Here is a 23,771-nt window from a genome sequence, read left to right as displayed (position 1 = left end):
CACAAGCTGTTCATCAGCTGCTCAAGGGCCAGGTGATTACCAGGGGGCCTTCAACGTATTGAGAGGTATGGCCACGTTGGAGTTTCACCAAGGCGGTTCTGTGTTATGAAAAAGTCTCTGCTAATCTGTCTCTAATTCTTCCACAAATTGCCCCCTGCATCAGGAGAGTATTTCTGTCTATTACCTGGAATACATCAATAGTATTCAGTCCTGACATACACAACATGCTTTCCATTGGTTTTAGGCAATTGCTCCTGTTGACATGAAAAAACTAGATAGAAAAAAACCCCAAACCAAAACATGAATATCAATAAACGAAATAATTTTGTGTGACATTCCAAACCAATACGAGCAGCTAGGTATGCAGAGGCGAGAAAGTAAGCAGGGTTTGAGCATCCCTCCGACAAGTGCTCTATTGATTGGAAAGGAGATTGGAATTGATCGAGGATGAGGCTGAAATCAGTGACTCATTCCAGTTTAAAATTATTTTCCTCTCCATTTCAGCGATAATGCACTTTGCAAAGAGCATAGTGCAATTCTAGATAAGACTCCCCTCCCTCTACAGACATGTCTTGAAGACATGAGCCGATATAAAAAAGGCAATCTACTGAAATGTTGATGACATCTGTTCATGTGCTCGTAGGGGATGTAGAAATGTAGAGACAGTTTCACGTAGAACAATCTCTTTTTCTGCCTCACTGAGAACAGTTTTCCTGTAGCCAATCAAAATGGAATCAAATTATTTTAAAAACATCATCATGACAAGCTGTTGTCAACGAAAAGATCAAATGAAATCAGGAAAGTGCTGCACTATTGACCTACTAGAATTCTTTGGCTCACCTTAGCATCCATTCAGCTGCTTTAGATCTCTTAATGGATTTATGCTTCAAATGGAAGTAGGACTCTTTATTCATTATGTCGGTGGAATGGCTTCTGCGGGGCTTGGTTGCCTCCTCTATAGCTGGATAAGTGTGATCCATGAACTGTCTAATTGCCTCCGTCCTGATCGCTTTCATGACCAGGCCATTTACTGCCTGCAAAGGTCATTTCCTGTCCTACTGTATTTCTGTTGTATCCATTAGAAAGCCTCAGCCACTTCCAACATCAGACATGTTGTGGATCAAATAATTGCGATGTTATTATTTTTTATTTTGGACAAATGAACAAAGCCGGTCCCTTGAGAAATGACATGAAATGTGCAAACAGCTGGGAATGTGTATCTTATATTAAGAGATTCCAGGAGATTGTTATCGAAGCACCCAAGAAAATGTAATGCTATATTTGTGCCACTTCAAAGTGAGAAGAGATATTAAAGATCGGTGAAAGGAAACATTTATTCTTCTAACCTCTGCTGGATGGAAGTCATTAGTGTTATTGAACGAATAAAGGAGCAGGGAACTCAACTTTATTTTTCTAGATTTTCATTTAGGCAGACTGCTGACTCACGGTTACTGCATCTATTGTTGAAAGCCTGTCCATTTGGTAATGAACAGTCAATTTGCAGTCTTCTATCCAAAGTCAGGTCATCAGGCCGTATTTTGGATTGTTTGGATTGTAAATATCTTGGATCCATTAAGGCTAGTCATACTGTACACGGTTGAAAATATAAGATGTCCTTGTTTTGTTGTGCTTACATTTCTCTCAGTGTTTGACTGCACAAAAGGCAGAGGTACTTAAAAAGAACTGTGCTCCTTTTTTTTTTTTTTACTGCCAGTTTTTACAACGTCCTCTTCAGATTTATATTTCACAAAGAATTCAGTCCAGGTGTTTGTTGGCAACCGAGGTGATCGGGGGGAAAAGACAGATTGGACAAAGCTTTGATCAAATAGTCAGTGTCTGGAGGGGCAGAGCAACAGCCTGCAGAGTCTGTTACCACACCGTTATTGAACTTTTTTTATTTTTATTTTAAGGTACAATGTGTCTATATATTTTAAAATATGCATTGTTTTTTTTTTCTTATAAATGAATATCATTGTGCAAACTTAAAAAATAGTCTTTTTTTATATGGCCTGTTTTGTCAGAGCAACGTTCAAAAACATGAAAGTATTCAACTTACAAACAGAGAAAAAACCCCAATCCTCATGTGTGAAAATAATTGAATTTGTGAATACCATTGACAGTACGTTCCAGTGCTGAAACAATTACTTGATTATCGATTATTAATCTATTACTAATCTATTTCTCCAATTCGATTAATTGGTTTGAAGCTTTTTCATGATTAAAACATGATTTCTGATTGTTTCAGCTTCTTAAATGTGAATATTTTCTTCGTTTCTAACAAGAAAATCATTAAAACTCAAATAGAGAAAATAATCGACAGATTAATCAATGATGAAGATAATCGTTAGTTGCAGCTCGAGTAGGTTTCGGTTCACATTGGTATCCAAACACGGATCTACGGCACAGTACAGCATGAATTAATTTGTGTTAATTATAATCCACCTCCAGTTTATGAATGATAAATCACTGCAAACAGTACCATATGTAAAATGAACCCCAAAATAACCAGGACTTTGCACCTCATTTGCTGAAATTCTGTTGGCAGTAATCCTGTTAATGAAACTTTTTTTTTTTTTTTTTTTGCAGATAGCTACGAATAATGTGTGACATCCATTTTTACTCTGTGTTTTTGTGCATTATTGTTCTTTCTACACTGCCCCATTTCACTACATAAGTTTGTATCAGGGGTCACATTAAAAAGATGATTCATTTAGCCTTTGACACCAGGTTTCTGTCTTTAAATGACTCAGGGCTCAGCTTTAGCATGCATCAGTGAAAACTGAAGGTATTTGAATAACCGAAACAAATCATTAGGTTCCTTAAGTGGGCGTTTACTTGACTGAGTGCAACCTGTTGTGACCCTAACTGCTCCCAGCCTCCCTGAAGTGAAACAAAGATGTTGCTTTGTGCCCCAGTTCGGTGATCTGTTTTATTTATCCCTTAAATTTCAGGATGGCAGATTTACAGACAGATTCTCCCTGACTTGTTTCCCTTGTCATTTCAGGAACAAGTTTCTCTTGCTTGGCGAAATGACTTCTTTTTTCCCCACAAACACCTCCCCTCCCCTGTCTCTACACTGACAAAACAACCAGGTGTTAAAGAAAATTGAGAGTTGACCTTTTTTGCCACTGGGCCCATTAGCACGTTGTAAATACTGACTTCTTTTTGCACCTGCATGTCCAAATGTTAGCATGTCTGTACTGAGTGAGGGCAAAAGGGACAAAGAAAAGAAACAAAGTGGATGATTCAGTTCTGGAGGATTTAAAACATCCATTTTATTTTGTTGTTCACTATTGTGTTTTTTCCTGTGGATTTTGAGAGTGATGCGTTATTGACAAAAGTGGTTGAACTTGGCATGGGTCTCACTCAAAAACCTGTTTATTGTTCATGATGATCGCTGTTTGGGTTGATGCTAAATCTGTCTTCTGACAAAGGTTAGGAAATTGAGCTAAAAAATACAGTTACCAGGCAGTGATGGTCTAAAAATATGTGCTATTGAGGAAGTACTGTAGTAATGGAAAACCAAACCGTGCCGAGGTGAGCCTCGCCGTGCAGAGCCAAGACTATGTATTGGAAAAGGTGCCTTAAAAGTCAAGATACTTTAGGATCTTCTGTGCTAATTTTGAACAGCAAAACCATCTGATAAATTGTTACTAAATTGCTGTAACGTCCATTAGGGACTTAATTACAACTCGGGCACCGGGACAAGTATTCTCCAAAGTAATAGCCAAAGTGTGATAAGCCAGACACACTTTGACACAGGGCTAAAGGCGGCGTACACCCTGGACAGGTCGCCACTGGTATGGAAATTAAGGCACGCAATTGTTGGACCGCCTTTAGCTTGGCCACGGCATGAATTTGCAGTGAAATAGTTGTGATAAGCTTATGCTATGTCAGAACATTTATTTCAATCCACAGCTGCATACAGTTTTCTGCCAAGATCTTGTATTTATGATGGAAAAATTGGACAGCTGTGTCAAGTCTTTTCCAGCACATCCCTAAGGTCGGCCAATGGCGATTATTTAAAAAAAAAAAAGGCAAATATCTGCCCAATTAATCAGCTTAATTGATTCACCGGGGTGCCTTTTAGTAGCAACCACCCACATTGTCTTGTTGGGTTCTTTTTTTCAGTTGTAGTCAGACACCCCCCAGCAATTCTGTCAAGCGGTCGTTACGCTCTGATTTAGGTGTTTTGTTTTGCTTTGTTATGACATTTGGCACAAATCGGTGTGGCATCTGACACAGGTGCGTAAAGAGCAGGGAGAAGTCCGACCTCTACTTTGTCAGCCTGCCCAGAAATGCTGCCCATGTTATCTCCTCGTATAATTTCCAGGAATCTGTTGAGGGTCTGACAGCAAATGTCTCTGAGACTTGGCTTCTCACTTCTGCTACGTTAGCATTTAAGCTAGCGGACTTTATCGCTAACGTGATAGCATTTAAGCTAGCGGACTTCACCGTTGCAAACTTTCCCCAGAGCTTATACACAACAAACGGACAGATTACTTAGCTGCTGAAAGATTATGCATTTAGACTGAAAGTGTAACTGTTGACAAATCGTGTGAGTGATTATTTAGATGTTGTTGTTTTTTTTATTCCCCTGGCTTGCTGCTACTATTCGTGTAAATCACCATCATATTTAACAGTGAGAACTTCCTGGACAACAATTCAGAGCTCAGACTCATAGGCAACGACAACTAACCATCTGGTAATTCTTCTCTACAGACCTGTACACTAGCAACATCCCGAAATAACATCAAAGGCAAAGAACTGTCTTTTGAAAATGGGCATCTAGAACACTGAGGTCTCGCCTGTATTGTTACTCAGGGGGTCTGATGCTTCTGGATACAGATTCAATCCCACTCATTTCTGAGAGGGAAAGCAGGAAGGAAGCTGCATGCACAAGGCAAACAATACAAACAACTAAGCAGCACTTTGTACAAGTATTAATTGAGACCCGAGGGAATAGGGCTTCTTATCACTGTACTTGAAAATAAAGTACAGCCTCTGGGATGTTGTGAAGCATACTGACAGGGTGTGGGTGTGCTTTTCAAAACCATTACTAAAACGTGTTTTTGCAAAAAAGAAAATAAAAGAAAAGCGGGACAATGAGTCAGGAAAAGTAATATTTCAGGGTGGCCTTGCATTGATGTTGCACACATATGCAGATTCAAATGTTTTTTTGAATCTATTTTGCATCACGGACACCAATGTGATCGCATCAGACTAAATGCTCTTGGAGAAGGACAGGACTAACGGCTCACGGCTTCATAGTTTCAGGTTTATGTGCAAAAAATGAAAGATTTAAAGGTCTGAAACGCGCCCGTTCTTTTGAAACCTGTCTCGTACTCGTTTCCCATTCATTCAGGCATGTGCATGAAAAATAAAAGAAACGGGTGATTGAAATACAAGACTGGACAATGAGGTTGAATAATGGCAGCAGGGTCAAGTGCTTGAGTTAGTGACTGAAACACTGAATATCCTGAGACATTCATGTCAATGTGCAACTAAAGATAATGAATGACTATTAGCAGCTTTTCTAATAGATCCTTTACTTTGGACGGTGCTGTCTGAAAACAGAATATCCAGTTTCTTGACTCTTTCCCTATTTTATGGAATGTTTTTTTGTGTCATTTTCATGTAAACAAACAATAGCAGGACAGGAAATGTGGGATGGAAATAGTTTTCTATTTCAGAATAACCCTTTTATGGTGCTTCTTTTTTTCAATGCGGAAGGAAATCGGCGTCCGACATCCTGCTTTGCTGTGGCACCTAAAAATGGAAATGGCAGGTTAGTTCCACATCTGTGTAATATAACGTAGCGGGAGGATTACATGAGGATATTTTTATTTTATTTTTTGTTGCTCTGTGTGCACAATTAATTTTCTATATCAACTGTTACCACTTCTCTGGTACTCGATGGTCTTATAGGTTTATTTTCAACAAAGGAACAACATATGATGGCTTTTTCAAACATAAGTCTTTCAGACTCGGCGTGTTTCCTTATTCCTTGCAGGAGGAGGAGGAGGAAAATGGTGTGTACAGTGTGTAATGGCTCATTCGAGCATTATGCATCATATTACAAAGCATGAAATCTCACTCTGGTTTCATGAATGACTTTGACCAGATGGGAGTCCAAAAGAACACCTTCACAGGACACTGGCAACATCTGCCAGACAAATCTGCTGATGCAATCCATAATTTCCATTACTGGTTTAAAACCATGCCACAGAGAAATTAGGCTGTAATTTATTTGGAGCAAACAGAAAACAACCCATTATTAGCACGGTGTTTCAGTACACACTGAATGTGCTTTTCAGAAGAACACTCAGTCCCCTCAGCAACATAATCCCCTTTTAATTAGGTGAGATTACGTGCACCTTATTCTAAAGGAATACCCATGTATTTCTTCTTCTAAATCAATATCGCAGGATTGAGGTGGTCAGCCTGAGAGCTCAGGCTAAAGAATGCCACGTCACACTGCAGCAGGGGAATCCATTCATGCCCAAGTCTCAGAAAGTCAAAACTTAATACTGAATACCCCGATGTAAAAGACTCGCAGAAAATATACTGTACATAATGTATTGTCAGTTGTTTGGCCAAGTGTACTTTAAAGGTAACCAATCACAGCTGTCCATGGGCCATACTAAAACACTGTCCGTCTTCTTTATGCTCCATTGTTCAGCACATCTGAGCCAGTGAGCCTCACATTAGCCACAACTCTGGAACACAAACACATGCACAGAGGCTGTGTGTTTTTCTAACAGACTGCAAATAGCCTCACCGACTATTTAAAGGAGGGGCTTATCATTTCCAGAGCCATTATCATAAGCATGTTAGTGCCAGTTATGATGCGTGCCGTGCCATAATTGTGATTGAGGGATTCCCACGCAGCCAAATGATCCTTTGTACTGCAGCCTAATTGTTGATGTCTTGATCTGACCGCACACTATGCATTGAAGTGTCCCGTCTTTTAAAAAGGAAGGGACAGATGGTGCGAGGTTAGACATTCTAGGGCCTTGAGGACAGTTGGAAAGAACAGTTCTCCTGTGAGGAACCCACATTTTTACTTTACTGCCTCGTAAAAAATATTACTCCATAAGTCCAACGTTATGCCTTGCTCTCACAAAGCCTTTCCTCATGCATGTGTAAGCTGACAGTGACCTTATTCAATGCTGTTTTTGTGCTCGTTAACGCACGTGCACCCGTTAACTCAGTGCACTGGAGAAAGGCCATGTGCATTTGACAGTAGAAGGTGAATTATACTGCAAGCCCAAGATTCTTAGCCAGTTTAATGGAATAGAGATGAGTGGATGAAAGATTTAAATAAATTAAACTTCACTGAATTCCCTGAGGCTCAGAGGAATGACAGAATAGGTCTGAGGGGGGGATTTTTTTTTTCCTTGTCATTTATGTTTATGAATAGCTATGACATGATCACAGTGAGCAGTAGTGCTCTTCAGTGTGTATGTTAATCTGCAATTGTGTTCGAAAGCATAGCAGTAGCAGAAAACAAAAATTAATTGCCCGACCTACCTTCCGCATTAGTTGCCCTTTGCGTTTTCCATTTGCCCTTTCATGTGTCACATTGTGCTCCAGCACCTTGTGCCAATGTATCGGTTGAGTTTTATTTCACATGCAGAGCAGGAGGAAATTTGTAAATGCTCAATGAGACATCCCAGTGTTATCATAGTTTTAAAATGTCAGCACAACAACAGGGAATAGATTAACCTTTACCAAACTCCCAACAGTAAAAACACAACTCTTCCTACATACTTATCATGATATTAACCCTGATTGGTGTCACTGACATTTACTTGAAGACGCAAAATTCTGCATATCCTGAATATTTTGTCACCTTTGCTGGTTTGAATTTGATAAAAAAAAAAAACACTGTGACCACTGTATAACCATAATCAGTTGTCTGTGCAATAGGTGATGAAGCGTTTTCACCCCAGACCGTCATCTTAATGGTCTTTCAATTACCTCGTGACAATATAACGAAAGGAGCACTTTTGTTTTTCCTGCATCTGAGGTCTCTCAGTTCTAATCAAGAATATGAAGCGGTCCATAAAGACCTTTGTCAAGAAGATTTGGGCAATAATTCAATAACAATGCATGTTTTGATACAGCTTTCTTAAGTTGCTTTTAACTAGGTTCCATTATACATATTACAACAATAAGTCACTTTTAAGTCACCTTAAATGGGTGAGTTTTAAAGGTTTTTAAAACTTTAATTAACTGGTTTATTTAACATTCATTCAGGAGCCAAACTTGTTTTTTTATTCTCTGACTCATTATCGACTGATTTGAAAGGTTTTTATTGCGATAACCGTTTTTTTGGCCGTATCATCCAGCCCCAGTGTTGAGTATTAATGAAGAAACATTAAAACCATAACCCGAGAACCTGTTAATGAATTCATGTGTTGTGATGTTTGATTTTGATAAAGACATTAAGCTGCCAGAGCTCATTGTTGCCCACGGCTTGGGTGGTTGGCAGGTTATAAAGGTTTTGTTTGGTCTTCAGTAAATCGTAGGATCAAAGTAAGCTCTTAACCACTAACTGTTTTTTTTGTCGGAATGAGCAAAGCCTGCAGGATAGTGCAGCTGTGCATAAAGAGGTGCTCGGCTTCTGCGAATGCCGATTGTTTCAACCGCTCTTTGTTTTTGCTATAAATACACAGGAAGTGAAAAGCTTGGCTAATAGCCTCATGAGAATGCTGAAGCTGCTTGGCATGCTTTGCCATCCATTGCTAAGCCACATCAGTCCGACACCTTGTTTATACATCTGCTAAGGGCACTCATAGCTTTAGTCAGCCACCTTTTTTTAGACGAATCGGAGACACTTGAGGCTATTAATAGAGCAATATCTCATTTATTCTGGTGACTGATCTGGTTAAAAAACATTGTGACAGTGACCTAATGGAGGTCTTGTGACTGTGTTTCATCAGTGACCTTCCAGGTGACAGAAAGGCTAATTTGGGTTCCTGTTTGTAGGCTCTCCAGCCGCCACCCAACATCCAACAGGGACAAGAGTTATAGCACACAAATGTCACTTTACTTTGACCCATAGCGTCAGTAGCAAAGCAGCTTTAGCCCCGAATGCTATCAGAGAGTTTTATGATCTGCACCGTCAGTCCATCATGAGGAGATTTTGTCTGCCCTTTGCACTCCAAACACGAGTGGTTTGCCATCCCAAATGTCCGAAAAATGAACGCAATTACAGGCAGTTACGTCAACATTAATTGTGTCTGTCACCTCACATGTGAGGATTTACTGCCTTTCTCTGTTTCTGTTGTGATTTTAATTATTTTTGGTTAAAACACAGCTGACGTTAACTTGATGGTTTTGTCAGAAAGAGTTGCTGCGTTCCAATTACACATTCTTACCTGCGAGTCTCTTTCCTGAGTGTTCGAGTGATTATGTTCTTTCCCGACTTATGACACGAACAACTGAGATTGTGTGTTTATTATTTGGTCACCTCTCCTGTTTTAATCACTTGTGTCTGTTGTTGATGTGAAGTATGGAGAGAAAGAAGCTCCTGCTTCATAAGAAAATAGTAAAGGAATAAAAACTAAAAAGAAACTTGGCTCCGTTGTTTATAAAGGCTGTTAGGAGCCTTGGGAATGAGTGTTCCCCTTTTTTCTGCTGAGCTAAACCTGGGAGTGTCGTGAATAATGTTTCCCTACATTCATTCACTCCCGCAGATCCAGCGTGAGCTCACGACCTTGTAAAAGTAAAGTGGTGTTCTAAAAGTCATTGCTCTGGACAAATTACAGAGACGTTTGTAACATGCTATCCAGGGCTCCTGAGTAAATTGTGCGATTTTGATTTCGTAAAAGTAAAGAAAGAAATCTGCCTCTTTTTTTAATTTGGGACATCAGTGGCATCAAAGCAAGCACATTTCCAACTGAACAAATGTTGTGCTACGCCGCGTGATCCAACTGTCACCGAGGAAAAGAAGCCCAGAGAGATTGTGTGAGAGGCATGGACAGATGGCAGTGCAAGAGAAGAGTTGTGCAGATTCAAATAAGAATACAAGACAAAACTTTTTCGGTGATTGACTGGTGATTTGGACGGGATGAACTCTTCCCGTCACCGACCCTCAAAGGAAGAGCTGTGTAAATGATGGATGGATGGATGGATGGGTCTACCTCAACATCTCACACACGGAACAAGCACAGAAAAATACTTCCACTATTCAGACTCGGCTCTACACGGTTTTGGTTACCAGGGACGTCATTTTCCATGACTATAGTACCTCCTCACGCAGTGTTCTCCTCTGTTAAACACTTGAGATTTTAGAAACTAGTGCAGCAAAAATCTGTTTTTGTGTGTGTTTTTAGTAATTGTTGGTTTGGTGTGTCTGAATGCTCATTGTTACTATTACACAGTAAAAGTTCAGTGACATTTTTATTTGTGTTTGGTAGCTTGGCTCTGCACTCACTGATGTCTGTAGCAAGACACCTGTCAAGTTTGAAATCAGTCGGACCATCGCTTCGAGAGATATGCCAATAACAGACAGACACACAGACAGACCTTCCTTAGCCACTGCATACCTGAGTTTGTCTGCATGTTGTTGCAAAATCGGCTGACTCATTTTAATGCTGGCACACCGACATAATAATCACCCACACATCTTGCACTTGCTTAACTTTTTACCCCGCGGATGCTCATCCTCTCAGGTAACCCACAGTGCTGTGTGAGTGAGAGTGGCTACAGTAGAGCCGAGAAAGCCAATGTGTGCGATATATTTAACATCTTTTATATCATTTAATATCTTTTGCATTACTTATCCAAACAACGCAGACTTGGCACTGCACTTACTCGTGCCCGTAGCAAGACACCTGTCAAGTTTGAAGAGAGATATGCGAATAACAGACAGACAGACAGACAGACAGACACACAGACAGGCGTTCCTGAAATTTATAGATAGATACATTTATTGCTAAATGTCGGAGATTAACTCATGTTTTCAGGATTTTAAGTCTTTTTAACGGATCTACAGTCCGACATTGTTCGGTTGGAGTCCTGTGTCGGACGTCGCGCTCGTGACTCTTCCAGTGACGACACTCTCTGACCAATCAGTGGCCGGCAGTCTGTCAGCGTCACATTTTAGCATCGAAAAAAAGCCCGACTGTATAATGGAAAAGCTCCGTGAAGGGAAAGACAAAGTGGTAGCATTTTAAAATAAAAGCTGCACTGTTTCCTTTTCACTTTAACAGTGGTAATATGCCTGTGGTTACCTTTTATGGGTGCAGGAACATTTACAGTGTAAGCAAATCATGAGAGAAAATCATCTCCCTTTTAAGCAAGAAAGATTCTCCTTTTTTGCACAGCTCTAATCATAACATTACTACCATACCCTTCTAAATGCCTTTGGCTGCCGATCGGCACAGAACTTGACTTTTTATGTTACATTTCCTCGACAGGGGGCAACATGCACAGCTGGAAGAATAATCCCATAGATTTTCTCTGATAGGCGAGTGAGTTAATTTACTCGTGTGATGCTAAAAATCTGTGAAGCTGAAATGCACTTCGGTGAGAGACAGTTTATGTTTAGTAATGAAGTGGAATAATCTGAGAAGCAAATTTACTTTTCAGATTGAGTATATGTTAATGTTGTGTGCCACCATCTGACCCCGTGTCTGCTTGAGTGTGCACCGGTTTACTTGGCCTCCTTGGTTTAATAGTCCTCTGCTTAGTCTATGTCTTCCCTCTTTAGGTTGTACTTGTAATGCGATGCTGATGCATATTTCCTTAACGCTGTGCATTATGCATATTGCCCCATTTGGTTTATTAGCTAATATAAGGGTTATATTATTAAAGACTATCGCTGAATTATACAAACTTGTTAGTGAAATCATCGCTGCAGCTCTTTGCATAACTGGGTGAAGCTGTGGTCGCCACCTGATTCCCACAGCTACCACTGTGCTGTGAAATGATTATTAAAGACAAATAAACTCATTATTTATTCATGCACATTTTTCAGCACTGTGGCAAAATTGATTACCGCTGTGCTCTGTAATTAGTGTAACTGACCCGTACCATCAGAGATGGCTGTAGTGGGCTTTTTGTTGCTGCTGTCGAATCGAGGAATATTCTTATGTTTATGAGGAGAGAGAGTGGAAATGTTTGGCCTTAAAAGTGTATTAAAAAAATGTGCAAATGCACTGTTAATGTTTCTGGTTTCCAGTCACGTACATTGCAAATATTTACGTTTGAGAAGCTAAAGCCAGGGAATTGTTTAGGCAGCTAAATATATAATAATAATGTTAAAAAAGAAAAGTAGGACTAAGTATTAGGGAAATACAATTCCACAGACTTCGATAATAAAGTGGTAATATTCTATCGTGTTGTTTTAGAAGAGGAGAGTTGCGGACTTGGAGGAAATCACTGCGAGAAAAAGTCTTAAATTTACACGCATAAAGTCGTGTAAATTTCCCCAATGTGGCCCGAATACTCCGTCGTAGAAAAGTTAATCAACTAATTGCACTTCTCAAAACACAGGATCATTCATCACCTTCAACATATAAATTCTGAGGCCTATATGTGAATTCGTATCACTGCTCCATCTTGCAGCGCTATAAGCTTATTAATCAACCTGTCGTGATTATATAAATGTTTTATCTGTGCTTTATTTATTTGTCCTTCTACATGACATTACTTGCTGAGTGATATTTGATATTTTATCTGTGTTGTATTTATCTTTAGGTAGGGACTGCAGATGTAAATTAGCCCAAGGCTAACTCTGGTGTAATGAATCAAATGGTGACATTTATGTTTTTAATTGCACATGGTCCCTATCAAATCAAATCAAATCAAATCAAATCAAATATCACGGTGACATAAAGTGTAGCACACATTTCTCCATATTCTGCACGGTCTAAATACTGACGTTGGTTTCACATCCAAGGTGTTTAAATGGCATATTAATGACCAACCGAGTCTCATCGTACACCCTAATGGTCCTGTCTTTTCCTGACTCACTGTACTATTACCGGGCCATGTTGTTAATGTGTTCTCGATGCAAGCTTGAGTCGCTGTCATTCGTGACACACCTCGCGTTCCGTCCTGTGACCACAGACCATAAACGCCGTCTCCCGTCGGCCTCTAAATCCGCACACAGTAAAACCGAGCATGTGCACTTGATCTGCGAGTGGAAAAAACATCCTCACGATGTGGGATTCTGCTCTGTGCTCACAACCGACATCTGATAACTCAGTGTGGAGCAAGAGATTATGCGTGACAGCGATCAAACCAAACAGCCAAAAGGTCAAGGTCAGTATGGGACCAGTCAGTGTGACCTCTAAGGTCTTCCATGCACCGTTGTAGCTAGAATTGATAAATCTGGCATTTCAGTACTGGAGCTTCATCTGGCAAATACTGTGACGGGGGTAACTCTGAGAAAAATCACAAACAGACAGACAGGCAGTGGAAATTAGCCGTAGCTACAAATGCTGTGATGCATTAAATCTCAGTTCATGTGACTGTATCTGTCCCTAATAAAGTGAATCGGATAGATAGACGAGCACATCTGAAGACACTCATTTCCTATGCACCTGTCTCTGGAAATGCGCAGTAAGTATTTCCTTTTTTTTGTTTCACCTCCAAAGTCTTTGAAGTCCAACAGAGTGTCAGGCACGTACGGGGGATTGAGCGCACGCTCGTCACGATCGCGGGGCTGCAGTGGTGCGCATGGAAGAGAAACGTTTCCTCGCGAGGTTCGTTCTCTGCCAACAGATGCTGTTGTGTATTTGGGCACGTGCTAAATTATTTTTTTTTTACTGTGTGCCTTTTGAGACTAATCAAAGCCCATAAATTCCCTCCATTTACTCCGCAGTCCCTCTGCCCACAGCCTCCTGGTATTTATTTTCCTCCTCCCATGGGAAGCGATAGTCACTGACGAGAACTCCTCCCTCTGGCCAGATGTTGAAACTTAAACATTGAAATCAATCCGTCAGCGTGTGGACATAGGACTAGCACCGGAGACGGGGGCGGGGGGGGCAATGCGGGCAATGACCCATCAAAGACATTGTTAATATGCAGGTTAACACGCACAACACATTCTCACAGGCTTCAGTCTCCTCCTGTGTGCTCTGACTGTCTGAAAATATAGCCGCTCAGCCGAAACCCAGAGGACTAAACTTTTTACCATGAGATAAAATAACAACGTAGAGCCAAAATGTGTTTTATTGAGGTCCGTCCACATCCCTTTTTTTTTCTTTTTTTTTTACAGTGCATAGTGATGCTATCATCGCAGAGCCAGAAAAGGTACAAAACAAAGTCGGAAAAACACATTTCTATACAACACATTCCTTTATCTTTATTATAGCATATGTTTGAAGTGCTCTATTCTATTCTCAGTGTCTGCTTAGGAGAAACGGTCGTGGGATTTCTACGAGGGAGAAAAAGTCTCCTCGATCTTGGCAAAAACTGCAGTAACGACATTAACTGGTGAGGTTAAGTGGTATTTCCCTGTCAGCTGTTTGCAGCACTGCTTCACTTTTTCCGTGGTCGCTCTGCTTTCCTTCATGGGAACTCTCTCGTGCCCATCATCATGACTGCGAGGCGAGCCTGCGTCTTGAAGCAACTGAGAAAGCGCTTCATCGGTGACAGAGTTTAGAACATAGATGGAGTGAAGTCTGTTAATCGGCATCTTAAAAGAAAATTGATGCTCAGAGTTGAGATCTGTTTTAAACTGGCACTGTTGCAAGTACGTGAGGTGAATCTAACACATCTACCCCACACAAGTGTCATGTTTTTAGGACTTCTTTGTCAGGGTGTGTCGCCACAGACTTCACCTCTTTTCTGAGACAGGAAAAGGAGTGAAAGACAAGTCAGTATTTGCACTTAAAACAGTAATAGCTTTGCTGAATATGGTGAGTGCTGTCTTGGTCTTTTTGTTTATATTTTCCTCTTCTTTTTTTTCTTCTCTGTGCTATAATTTTCTCCGTCAATCATTCTCGCTACTGATCGATTACATACACGAATTGTGAACATGCCGTTTGACACAGAAATCCATCATCTCATTCCTGTCTTACATGGAAACACACGAGTATCCAAACTTTATAGTCTCACAACAGGCAGATTTATGATTAAATGTTCTAATAATGTTACTGTTGTTGTGGTTGAAGCAGAGTCTTGAGCTTTAGTGCCGTCCGATGAGCAGCCGTCAAACCTCTTAAAGAGCCACGGGAATGTGGGTCCTCTGATCTGTTGTGCCATGGAGGGAAAAAACCAATCTAAGCACAAAGAAGTGCCATGAATTTTTCATGAATGTAGACAGTCTCTTCAGGAACCTGCTCTGAATTATAAACAAACACACGAGTGTGGATAAAAAAAAATAAAAAAAATATCTGATGTAATTAAGCAGAGAAAAAAAACAAAACAAGTTGTTTGTCGTATATTTAGACTTTGGGAGCATTTGCCACGTTTGTTTTGTTTCTTTCGGTTATGCATGCGAGTGTGATATTGATGATGTGTCTGTTGATTTTGTTTTTGTGAGGTTAACAGTGAGGATAAATAGTATTGAGGAAGGTAAACATAGCCTCCACTGAAATAACTGTCTGATAAAGTGTCTCCATGATACAGAATATCTGATCTTAGATCTACTGTTACATCAGTAATCAGATTAGGATGCTGTGCTGTTTATGAGTTATAAGATTAAGTGTCTGATTTCTTATATTTCCAAAACATTCTTCTGAGATAAATATCATTATTTTATTTGTTTTATATTATTTATACTGTCATTTCCTTCACTTGCTAAAAGTGAAGTGGTGCATGCGTCGTCGTCATGTCTGCATGCACCAAATATTCAGAAGTCAGGCTCACTGTGCCTTGGATCAGGATTACGTCCATGGCTTTCCGGTCATTTTTGGGGGGTTAACGTGCATAAAATCTCTTGAAACTTGGCATGGAGTTCAGGTCTATCCTAAGGTGAAACGTGGATGGAACGCACCAAGATTAAGTTGCACCGAATTTCACAAAACTTTGGGACCACGCCCTCAACTCAACAGGAAGTCGGCCATTTTGAATTTGCCGTCCATCGGTTGCAGCCAACAATTTTCATTTGGTGCATCCCTAATCTTTATCATCATCATCATCATCATTATCACAACACCAAGGTCCTTTATGTTAGTGCTTCTCAAGATTTACATCCTGTCCCCTTGATCGTCAGCAAAAAGACATTTTAGAGAGGAAGAGGAAGAGAGGAAAGACGAGACTAATGTGTATATTTTTAGTATTAGCCAAAAAAATGTCTTCAAACACTATAAATCCACAGAAATCCATATTTATATTGAAGCTAATGGACTGTTTCATTCATCACGCTTTAACGACGCCATCTGCTTTGCGGAGCTGCTGCGCTTCACATAGGGTTTGCCTTTGAAAGTCGCCATAAATAATAAACTTTTAAACGCTCCTCTGAACTCAGTAAAAAAACTGGCACTTTATTGAATCCACTGTGAAGCCACACATCCACTCTTTGTGCAAATATTTCACAATAAAAGCCTTGTCGGGGGAAAAAGAATGAATGGTAATGGGAAACTCTTTGAGATTCACCGGCTGTGGTGACGTGTGTCGTCATGCTGTTCAATAACGAGGAGAGAGAAAGGTCAGTCGGTTGTTTGTTGGTTTGTTTTTTAAAAAACAACAACAATAAAGTGACCATGTGAAAAAGAGGATCAGTAACTTAATCAGGAAGTGACCCGGAGCTCATGATCCCCGGCAGAAATGACATACTGTGTGTTTAGTTGTACTGAATCCCAATTATTGCTTCAAGTGAACCGTGCTGATGCACTTCCATTTGTGCCACTGAAATAAAATGGTTTTAAGGTCCTCGGTGATTGTGTGTTTTAAGAAATCTCTCAGGTTCCACCTGGAAAAGCAGAAGTGAGAATGAATCACTTGTTGCCTCCTCTCTTTCATGTTCCACACTGTTTTCCACTTTGGTCTGGAACTAGGGCGTTGACAGACAAACCGAGCAGTTGACGCGTCGACGGCACAAGTCGACTGGTTGTGTCAGGAGTCAACAAGTCGTGTTTTTTTTACCCTCTCTCTCTCTCTGTGTGCTTGTGTATACAATGCAATCTCTCTGATTTAATTGAGAGTTGGGTACCCGGCGGCATGAGGAGGGTGGCGGGGGCAATGACCGTCTATTCTGGTCAAGAGGCGGCCGGTCTAGAGAACTGAAAGTCATTAAAAAAAACAACTGTTCTGTAGCACAAGCTTAAAATTAAAACACAATATTGCATCATGATATCACACATATACTTAGTAATACTATTCATGATGTAAATGGATCTATAAATATCAGAAACAGAGACATTTACTTAAAATGACATAAATAATAATGTGGACAACTGTAATTAAAGCACCAAACTAAGTCATGATAGGGCCCTCGTGTCCCCCCAACAAGCTTATTTATATGTCATTGAATGTTTCATGTAATACATTCAATAATGTGACAATTATGACCGAATATCTTCTTATTACTGTTATAAAAACATATATTATATTCCGTCTATATTCTTATCACCTCGCTGGCAGCTGTGTCTCAGCTACACACTGTGTTTAAAAGAAGGTGAGGTCGTGGGCCACGTTTTTGTTATAACATGATATTGAAGTGGGTGGGGGGGGGGGTGCATGTAATCGATTGGGGGGCCGCATATGGCCTGTGGGCTGCCAGTTTGACACCTGTGGGTTAGAGGTGGGGGTGTGTACCCGGGGTTGGAGGCGATGCCATCAAATCCATCGCTGAGCTTTGGTGGAGGGGTTTCGGACGAGTAGATCAGTGGAGAAGCACACCTGGACATAGCCCAGACTAGAGCCGGGTGTCAGAGATCTTTCACTTTCTGTTGTGCACTTAAAATGACCTGAAAATTAAAGGTATTATAGCTTAGTTATAGTTGCAGCATGTTTTGTTTTGTTTAAATGTCTTTGAGAAAACACGTTGGTTCTTTTTGTTGTTCTCATTGTTGTACAGCCGCGTTCCTCTGCTGTGTCAATGTGATGACGTCGTCAAGCGACTTGTCGACTCGACCCCGATTTACTGCAGCCGACCTGAAAGATCGAGATGCCGTTAATCGGGAACTGTTGCTTCGTTTGCGATGTATATTTAAGCGTTCTGTGTCATCCGTGTCTTGCAGGACTCAACGCTCTGCCCTTTGACCCAGCTACCAGCAACGACCCTCTTCAGTTCAACAGTTCCAGCGGGCCTCTGGTGACAGAGTGTCCTCCTCTGGAAAACACAGCTGAGACGAGCAAGAAGAGGAAGAGGACCATCCTGCCTCCAGGTACAGTTTCTTACCTTTCTACCAACATCAAATGACTGTAATGGGAATTGTTGCATAGTCCTATTACTTGGTAGCAGTGTAGCAGGGGGGGCCAAACAGTTTCATTCAGTCCTTGTTGTTTTTGATTAGCCTGCCTGACAGGTTTGGAGGTCAGGCGGCCGCAATGGCTCTGCTGAGATTGTCTGTTACCGTGCCAACGACGACCTGCCAGTCACAACTGCAGCCTGCCCTCAGCTTCCTCGCGCGCACACACACCGACCTGTCGCACGCTGAGGGACAAGTGTCTGTGTGCTTGTGTTTCATGTGCATAATGAAGCCGCAATCTAATTTAGCAGCGCGTTGCCCTGGTAATGTGTCAAATTAAAGAAGGACTTTCTAATTAAAGAATTAAAAAAGAAGTGCTGACTAATTAATCGCTTCATAAGTAATAGGAAGAATGGCCCTTAACACAGAGAGGTGTTCCATGTTCTCCGCTTTCCTAGGCAGCACTAATTACAGTGGATTAATCCCTAATCATCTATTCAACTTTCCTTTCATTTCTTGTAACTTCATATTTTGATTCCGTCGTCTTCAGTCACTGACCACGTTAGGATAATGAGACAATGCGTCATTGGTGATTTTTGTCAAGCGAAATAACCGACGGAGTTACAGTGACACACAATCTGTGAAATTGAGACCGTGCGTAGGAAATAGTGAAAAGTGTGAAAAAGATGAATAAAAAAAAAAACCAAACCCAACACTTGCATGTGGAGTACACGGCGACACGGCGTTTCAGAGACGAGAAGATGACGCGTGCGGTGGCTTAAAGAGCAGAGTCAAAGGAATATCTCGAGCCTCCGAGTAGCACCGTGACCGCGCTGAGGTGTCATGTCTCGCTGACCCGTCAGAGAAACAATCTCACCGGGTATTATTTCCAAAAACCTCACCTTCTACTTCCTGAAAAGTTAAACTTGAGTGAAGAATGATTTGAATAGTAGACTTTTGTTAATAAGATGTAAAAAAAAAAAACATTCACGCCACACGTTCTTTGACACTTCCTCTGACACCCATTTTTTTTTTTAGCTCCCTATTATGTGACGTCTCTGGCTGCTTGACAGATGATTCAGACACCGCAGCTCGTCTCTGCCGTGGATGTTTAGAGAGCTTTTTAATAACATTTCCTCAGTAACAGTAATACTAATTACAGAAACAATCAGAAACTCCCATAGTGTGAACTAGAAGTTGGCAATGAAACAATGGTAATTATTGCAATTTCATTTTTGTTCCAACAGCATTATAACGTTGTTGGCTTCGTCCCTCAGCCAGGATTTGTGCCCTCACAGTTCTTTTTATTTTAACACGGGTTGGATATTTGGGTTGTGAATACATTTCGAAATAATTGTTAGTGTGCGTTTTGGGGAAATAACTTGCATTATTGAGTTAATTTAGTTTAGATTGAGTTTAAATGATTAATGCAGGATTACTTGTTACAGTAGTTAACTGTTGGCTTTATGCCCTTGAGTAAATACTCTTATAAGGAAAAGAATATGGTATTTTTGCCTTTTGATGTTATTATATAAAGAGTGCCGTGGACTGGAATTGAAACAATTACTCAATTAATCGATGATTATTAGATTACTAACTAAATTAGTCGGTTTGAAGCTTTTTTTTCATGATTAAAACAAGATTTCGGATTATTTTCGCTTCTTGAATGGGAATGTTTTCTCGTTTCTTTGCTCCATATTACAAAGAAATGATTAAAAACTTGATCATTTTGGTTTGTGGACAAAACAAGACATCCGAGAACAGCATCATTTCCAGGTTCTTGTTCTACACGTACGTTCTTTTATTTGTGGGCGGGCCTTATGAAGTTGCCTGCTGATTGGCTACTGAGTTTTGGAGTGACGGCTCAATGGAACCAGACGTAGTAACGGGCTTGGAGTTGCTGACCGTCTGGAAATCGTTCCCCTTCGACATCAAGTGTTGTTTGCTTCGTGAAAAGCGTTCACAAATGTAATTCCATAGACGTACAGCAAGTGGAAATACATTTTGGATGGCATGCGGTGTGTTTTCTTTTTCAGGTTTTTAGATTCAAATTTTATCGTGAGCAATCACTTCTCACTTGTCACATTTACCGCGACAGCTTCCAAAGTGCCGCAGCCTACTGTCATAACATGATTTCAGTAAAACCACACACGTCGGCACAGTCTTGTAGGTTTCTCCCTCTGTCAGAGCTCGAGGACAGAATAAGTGATGTGTCCTTCTGTCGTCATGTTTACACAACATTAGGCGAGGCAAAGAAACTCATGAAAAGTGTGTGGACAACAACAGAGAGGAGCGTAACATGTAGAGGTGTGCGTTTGCAGAGACGAGCCTGTCAGAAATCCTTAAAGGTAAAGTGCATTGGAAAGGTATAATTATAGTTTGTCTTACGGGAGGACAGGCGATCACATTCTCTCTCTGCGTCATTGACATAGCAAGGATAGTAACTTGTAGGTATGAAAAATGGCCAGACTGTTTCTCCACTATTAAATAATGCAGGTTTAAAATGGCCTCTTGTTGTAATGTCAAATAACTTTTTTTTTTCTCCAATTCTTTATTTTGGAGCAAATAAATTCTGCGATAGGATGTTTTGCCCGGCAACTAATGAAGCACTTTGTTTGCACAAAGCTGCCTCGGTGTTTTATCATACACACGTCAGGCGGAGAGAATAATTGCACACTGGTTTAGGTTTCAGGAAAACTTTAGCACATCAGTTATGATGCTTAACTCATCTGTTGTTGTTGTTTTTTTTATTTTAAATGACCTTTTATTTATTATTGAGTGAGACTCAGAGGCCCACAGGTTTCAGTGGCAAACCACCAACACACAAAACTCTTAATTATATTAAAACTATGGCAATTTGCAGACTAAATTGCAACTTCGGCAATGATTTTTTTTTAAGTGGTTTTCTTTCTCAGGAAGTAGATGCCGCCGCTGATGTTCCTCCTCATCCTGTGACCTGCCAACACAGTTATGAAACATGAGAACTCTGGTTGCAGATTTCATGCACTTTTCTTCAATGTTAATTAAATGATAGTTCTATAAGTGGCTAATATAAATGATAGAAATGCACACAGAGCGATTGATACGGATGACTAAACTTCTGTTTTAGTGCTTGTTAGATGCATTTGAAAAGTAGTGATTCACAAGCTACTAACATCACGTCTGTTGCTGCACGGTCCACTGTCCCACAAAACATGGGTTTAAAATAAACACCGTAAATATGTTTAGAAATGCAAATTAATTTAACTGTCGATTATTGGGCGTTTTTTTTTTATGTCACAATTCCAAACCTCCTCCTTTATCCGGGCTTGGCACCAACAAAAGTGACACTCTGGCGGAGTTACTTAGGGTTTTTTTGTTGTCGTTTTTAGTTTTTTAGTGCAGTGATTTATTTTAGGCAAAGATAATTTTACATTTGTGGATCAGCTAGTGGCGAGGAGGGTGCTTTGTTTGGGGACGGGAGGGATGGACCCACGGCTTTACGCGGTGCTCATTGAGAAGTAAAGCGCTACGTGCTTTCTTCACGTCTCGAAAAGTCTCCAATAACACCAGAAAAAAGTCGCTAGGTTTGTCTGTAGTCACTTTTTTTTAAAAGAAAGGGTCTGAATACTCGCTAAATATAGCGACAAAGTCGCTAAGTCTGCGACACTTTGGTTGATGTGCGCCCTCTGCTGCTTGAAGTCATAACTACGCAGTATTTGTATGTGAGGTCCAGGGAAGTTTGTATGAATTCTTAACGACAGTTAATGGACTAAAGAGGAATCATTAACATCTCTAATTAGACCTACAGTATATGCCTTTTGTAAATCTCACTCTGATCAAAAATTAGGTTTTGAATTGGTCTGTCATGACCCTTCTCGGGTGATTTGTGCACTTTGTGGAGCTGGAGCTCAGCGGGAGACGTGGATTTGCCGGCTAATCCGGGTCTGATTCCAATTGTCTCCAGTCAAAGTCGGGTCTTTGAGCTTTTTCGACGGAGCATGAACTCATTAAAAGCCGTGTTGATTGAGTCTCGTAAAAAGAAGATCCCTAATGGATAGATGTTTCCCCCCGTTTGATAATCCAACTTGTTTCTGTGTGATCGTTTCATTACACACCTACGTTTCCTTTAAATAACTAAGAGTTAAGAAGGCAATCAGCAAACCGCCTGATTGATCCGGTGGATGGTTTTTAAGTCATTTCAGAAGGAATAACACCTTGTTCTTATATTATTTTTAAGGACCTTTAAAGGTCCACTGTGTAAGATATACTGTAGTAACAGCTTAACGATTATGAGGCTGCCAGTGGTAACAAACAGACGGCTCCCCCCGCTCACCTCCATCTTCCCCAAGTGTGTAAGATTTTAACGCCATGTGATACTTAAATAAACACCGTAATGGGGTAGTATATTCAATTTGCACACTTGACCTTTTAACCGCCATTACAAGACCAGACAACGTATATTAAAAGAATCACTGTTGCGCTTTAGATTTATTGAAATCAAATTTCACATAGAAGCTGAGCTACTATGTTCAGTCTCGGAATTTCTTATATTTTGTTCATTTCTTTGGTCTGGATCACAAAGAAATCTTTAAAAGTGAATCTTTTGGTTTGTGGACAAAACAATTCATTTGAGAACATCATCATTTCCAGGTTTGATGAACACCGAGCAACATTTTTAAGGTTTCCTGATATTTTATGGACCAAACCATAAATAGATGCCCTTTGCCATCTTTGCTCTTAATCTTAGTTTTGTGTATTTACCTTCACCCACTCTCTCTCTCTCTGTCGTTTAAAACACAGCAGCAGACACACCGCATGGATTTTTAATGCCCCTCTCCCCCCCTCCTCCTCCAGTCCTGCTGTGTTAAAGCTGCAGGTGGTCAAGAGAGTAATATTTTGTTCTCCATCTCATTTTTTAAGTGCAGCAAGTTTTTTTCCCCCCACTCTTACGACGAATAGAAATGCCCGTTGGATGTCGCTCTCTTTCATTCGTTATCATCTGTTATGTTAATGTGACACTAACGATAATGGGCATGATCAAAGTTGGGGCATAATTTACACTCTGAAACAGAGCAACGCTTTACAACAATCATAAAGGATAAAAAGCTATTTAAGCTCAAAAAGATAGAATTAATTATGATGAATTAGAGACAGGCCCGAGAACGAAGAGTCCCACAGATGTAACCTGTAAAGGAACCCGTATAAGTAACGTCACAGAGTACATTGGGTCAGTGAGAGGGCAGAATAATAAGCGCGAATAAATCTATCTAAAGAGCGAGAGCACCTGGAGGAAATGGGATTACATGAGTCTGAACATACGTGAAAGAAGGACAGGCGTCACTTAACCCTGAGAGCAGCTCCCACTGAAGACTCTCTGTAACTATGTTTATGTCAAACAGCTCTTTGAAGGATAAATGATTCACGAAAAAGCTTTATCGTGACACCGGTGTTTAACACGTCGCATCACTCTCG

The 23,771-nt window shown here is 40.5% G+C and overlaps 1 protein-coding gene across 4 annotated transcripts in view; it reads left to right on the top strand.

Annotated features, from left to right (window-relative positions):
* The window catches only part of enox2 (ecto-NOX disulfide-thiol exchanger 2), a 160,512-nt gene that overhangs the window by 60,704 nt on the left and 76,037 nt on the right, over window positions 1-23,771 (top strand). For all 4 annotated transcript variants that reach the window (XM_058649921.1, XM_058649922.1, XM_058649919.1 and 1 more), the window contains one exon: window positions 18,147-18,293. In XM_058649921.1, coding sequence (XP_058505904.1) covers window positions 18,147-18,293 — 147 coding nt within the window. The remainder of the gene's footprint in view (window positions 1-18,146; window positions 18,294-23,771) is intronic.

This window comes from Solea solea, chromosome 14 (genome assembly GCF_958295425.1).
Source record: "Solea solea chromosome 14, fSolSol10.1, whole genome shotgun sequence".
NCBI lineage: Eukaryota > Metazoa > Chordata > Actinopteri > Pleuronectiformes > Soleidae > Solea > Solea solea.
This window is presented reverse-complemented; position numbering and strand designations above follow the sequence as displayed.